At 44.6% G+C, this 3,233-nt stretch overlaps 1 protein-coding gene across 4 annotated transcripts in view; it reads left to right on the top strand.

Moving 5' to 3' along the window:
* The window catches only part of exoc6 (exocyst complex component 6), a 60,785-nt gene extending 58,691 nt beyond the window's left edge, over positions 1-2,094 (top strand). For all 4 annotated transcript variants that reach the window (XM_080305684.1, XM_080305683.1, XM_026177536.2 and 1 more), the window contains one exon: positions 1,266-2,094. In XM_080305684.1, coding sequence (XP_080161810.1) covers positions 1,266-1,392 — 127 coding nt within the window. In that variant the 3' untranslated portion in view covers positions 1,393-2,094. The remainder of the gene's footprint in view (positions 1-1,265) is intronic.
* Positions 2,095-3,233: the final 1,139 nt, after the last annotated feature.

Genomic DNA, 3,233 nt, shown 5'->3' with positions numbered 1-3,233 from the left:
TTTTGAGCAAAGACAGGAAGCAGGAGTGTGTTTAACAGAAGCTGAGCTACATACTCTGGAGCTTTTAGTTCTACGTATGTAAATATCAGACTTTTAAAGCAAATTCAAAGTCAGCTGGGAGCCAGTGTAGAGAGAATAAAACTGGGGTTATGTGAGCTGGTTTACTAGAGTGAGGCTACCTGCAGCAGGTATCTCTGGTCTGTGTGAAAGATGTGATTTATATAAACCAGTATATAAGGCATTACAATAATCATGTAGTTTTCTCTAGCTCAGAGCGTATAGCTCTCTATATGCTGTTCCAAAAAGAAACAGGAACATAAGGACTTCATATGTGGGCCAAACCTCAGAGAGGAACCAGCTGTGAGGCCAAAATGATGAACGCTGATCTTTGCAGATGAGCAACAAGAAGCACTTCACTGATTCTTGCATGTATTACAGGAGGGGCCATAATAGCCTGAGTCATTGGAGCCAGTTACTAATCCAGGATAAACAGTCAGGTGGACAGCCTGTTCAGAGACACATACAACTGAATGTCATAGGCACAGAATTAATAAGAAGGCTTAAAAACAATGAAACAATACTGACTAAAGTAAGGATGTAAAAGGAAAATAATAATGGAGCCGGGATCAAAGCTTGTGGAAATGCTTGTGAAAGATCCAAGACAGATGGCAAAATGAGGGGGATTTGATCTTACCCATTAAACAAAGTATTTAGTGTAACTGGAGAGAATGAGCTAAATGACTGAAGGCCATCTTCATAAGAGAGGGAGACGTCCAAATAAAAAATACATTCAAGTCAGAATCAGAGGCTGTCAAATCATGGTGAGACGGAGGAGAAACAATGCTGTTATTAAGGTCCAATAACACATTTATTTTAATGCATCGTATTTAAAGGTGGAATTCTTTAGAAGAAATCCTTTACGAGCAGGCAAACCTTTGGACAGTCGTTCTGCTTTTTAACAGGACATGTCGTAGTTAGTTCTGGTCCATTGTTCCCTCACCCACAGTCCTCTGTTCAAATACCATCACACAGTCAAGCATCTTCAATTCCCATTAAAGTTTTGTTGATGTGCTTTGATCCAAGTTCAGCTGTTTACTCCACACCAGACTCAAACGAGCTGAAATACAAATGTTCCAGAGCTAACGTAGCTCAACTGAGCCGTCTGCAGACAAAACCGTCTTTGTCTCCACTACATGAGGAAGTGTTTTTGTTTTTTCTCACTGAATCATTTGTTAGTGATCCTCTCCATGTGTCTCTGTGTGCAGGATGAAGGACACCAGTAAGAAGAACAACATCTTCTCCCAGTTCAGGAAGAATGACAGAGACAAACAGAAGCTGATAGAGACTGTAGTCAAGCAGCTGAGGAGTCTGGTCAATGGCATGTCCTCTTAAACCCACACACACACACACACACACACACACACACACACACACACACACACACACACACACACACACACACACACACACACACACACACACAGAGACTAAACGATGTAAACATGAATGGCATCACATGCACGCGTTGAACTGCCAACAGAAGGACTTTTTCACATATGTAAAAACAACACACCAAATGGCAAAGACACACTTGTGAACCACACGGGGAATTCGAGGGACAGATACACAGCTTACATGTACACACAAGTCACACACACACTTTACATGAAGGCAAAGCAATAGACAAACTGTTCAGAGTGTGCAGGACTCTGCAAACACACAAAGTCTCCTTAGCTGACTCAATACTCGACGATAAACGGCATACAGCAGTTCACTGACACAGGAACAAGCAGTAAAATGTTTGTAAAGTATTTTTAATGCAGACGATGAGACGAACTATGTTTTGTACTTTTGTGGGAGTGCAATGGTTGCTGCAGAGCGAGAGCGCTGGAAATGACAGGCACAACTATTGGGACGATGAGGTCAAAGGTCAGTAACACCAGTGAATGGCACCAATCACTATCTGATGCTTTGTCAGACACATTTATAAACCGAAGCCCTGTGCAGTAAGATTATCTGCTGGTTAACCTAGTCAGTGTAAACCAGCTGTTTGGAGTGTGGTCGTTAACGAGTAAATATGTCAGCCCATGCTAACCTGCTGAAGTCCTCTTCTTTCTTTTTGTTGTTGTGCATTGAGATGAGCCTATTTTAGCTGAAAACAGATTTCCACAGACACTCAGTCTGAGCTTAGACTCATGCAGCCCCTTCTGTTTAAAATGTAAAGAAAAGCAGAACTAAAGACAGATCAGATATTTAAACTGAACAAATGTCCCATTTTAAGAATAATAGCACGTTTTGAATTTGATGGCACATCTTTAAAACGAAAGGACGGACGTTTCCCACTGTGTGAAGCTGTGCTGCTGGAACAGCTGCAGTGTGTGCTTTAGTGTTGTCCTGCTGAAATATGCAGGTCTCTCCTGAAAAATACTCTAAAACCTGTATACACCTTCCTGCATTGATGGCCAGATGTGCCAGCTGCTGATTCCATAGGCATTAATGCGCCTCCACACCATCAGCGATGAAGGCTGAGTGCTGGTAACAAAGCAGACTCTTCCTCCCGTCTTTAGTCCAAACATGTCGTTTTGGCTGACCTCAGAACAGTTTCCCACTTTGCCTCAGTCCATTTTAAATGAGCGTTGGTCCAGAGAGGACAGCAGAGTGTCTGCATCGTGTTCACATGTGTGATCTGTGGATGGCACAGCGAGCTGTGTTCCAGCTGAAACTCAGACTCACACCTGGAGGTGACAGGCAGCCAGTGCTGAGCTTCAGTGCTGAGCTTCAGCGCTGAGCTTCAGCCAGTGCTGAGCTTCAGTGCTGAGCTTCAGTGCTGAGCTTCAGTGCTGAGCTTCAGTGCTGAGCTTCAGCCAGTGCTGAGCTTCAGTGCTGAGCTTCAGTGCTGAGCTTCAGTGCTGAGCTTCAGCGCTGAGCTTCAGTGCTGAGCTTCAGCCAGTGCTGAGCTTCAGTGCTGAGCTTCAGTGCTGAGCTTCAGTGCTGAGCTTCAGTGCTGAGCTTCAGCCAGTGCTGAGCTTCAGTGCTGAGCTTCAGTGCTGAGCTTCAGTGCTGAGCTTCAGTGCTGAGCTTCAGTGCTGAGCTTCAGCCAGTGCTGAGCTTCAGTGCTGAGCTTCAGTGCTGAGCTTCAGCGCTGAGCTTCAGTGCTGAGCTTCAGTGCTGAGCTTCAGCCAGTGCTGAGCTTCAGTGCTGAGCTTCAGTGCTGAGCTTCAGTGCTGAGCTTC

The sequence above is a fragment of the Astatotilapia calliptera genome, chromosome 8 (genome assembly GCF_964374335.1).
Source record: "Astatotilapia calliptera chromosome 8, fAstCal68.1, whole genome shotgun sequence".
NCBI lineage: Eukaryota > Metazoa > Chordata > Actinopteri > Cichliformes > Cichlidae > Astatotilapia > Astatotilapia calliptera.
The sequence above is the reverse complement of the archived record's forward strand: the minus strand, read 5'-3'. Positions and strand labels throughout refer to the sequence as shown.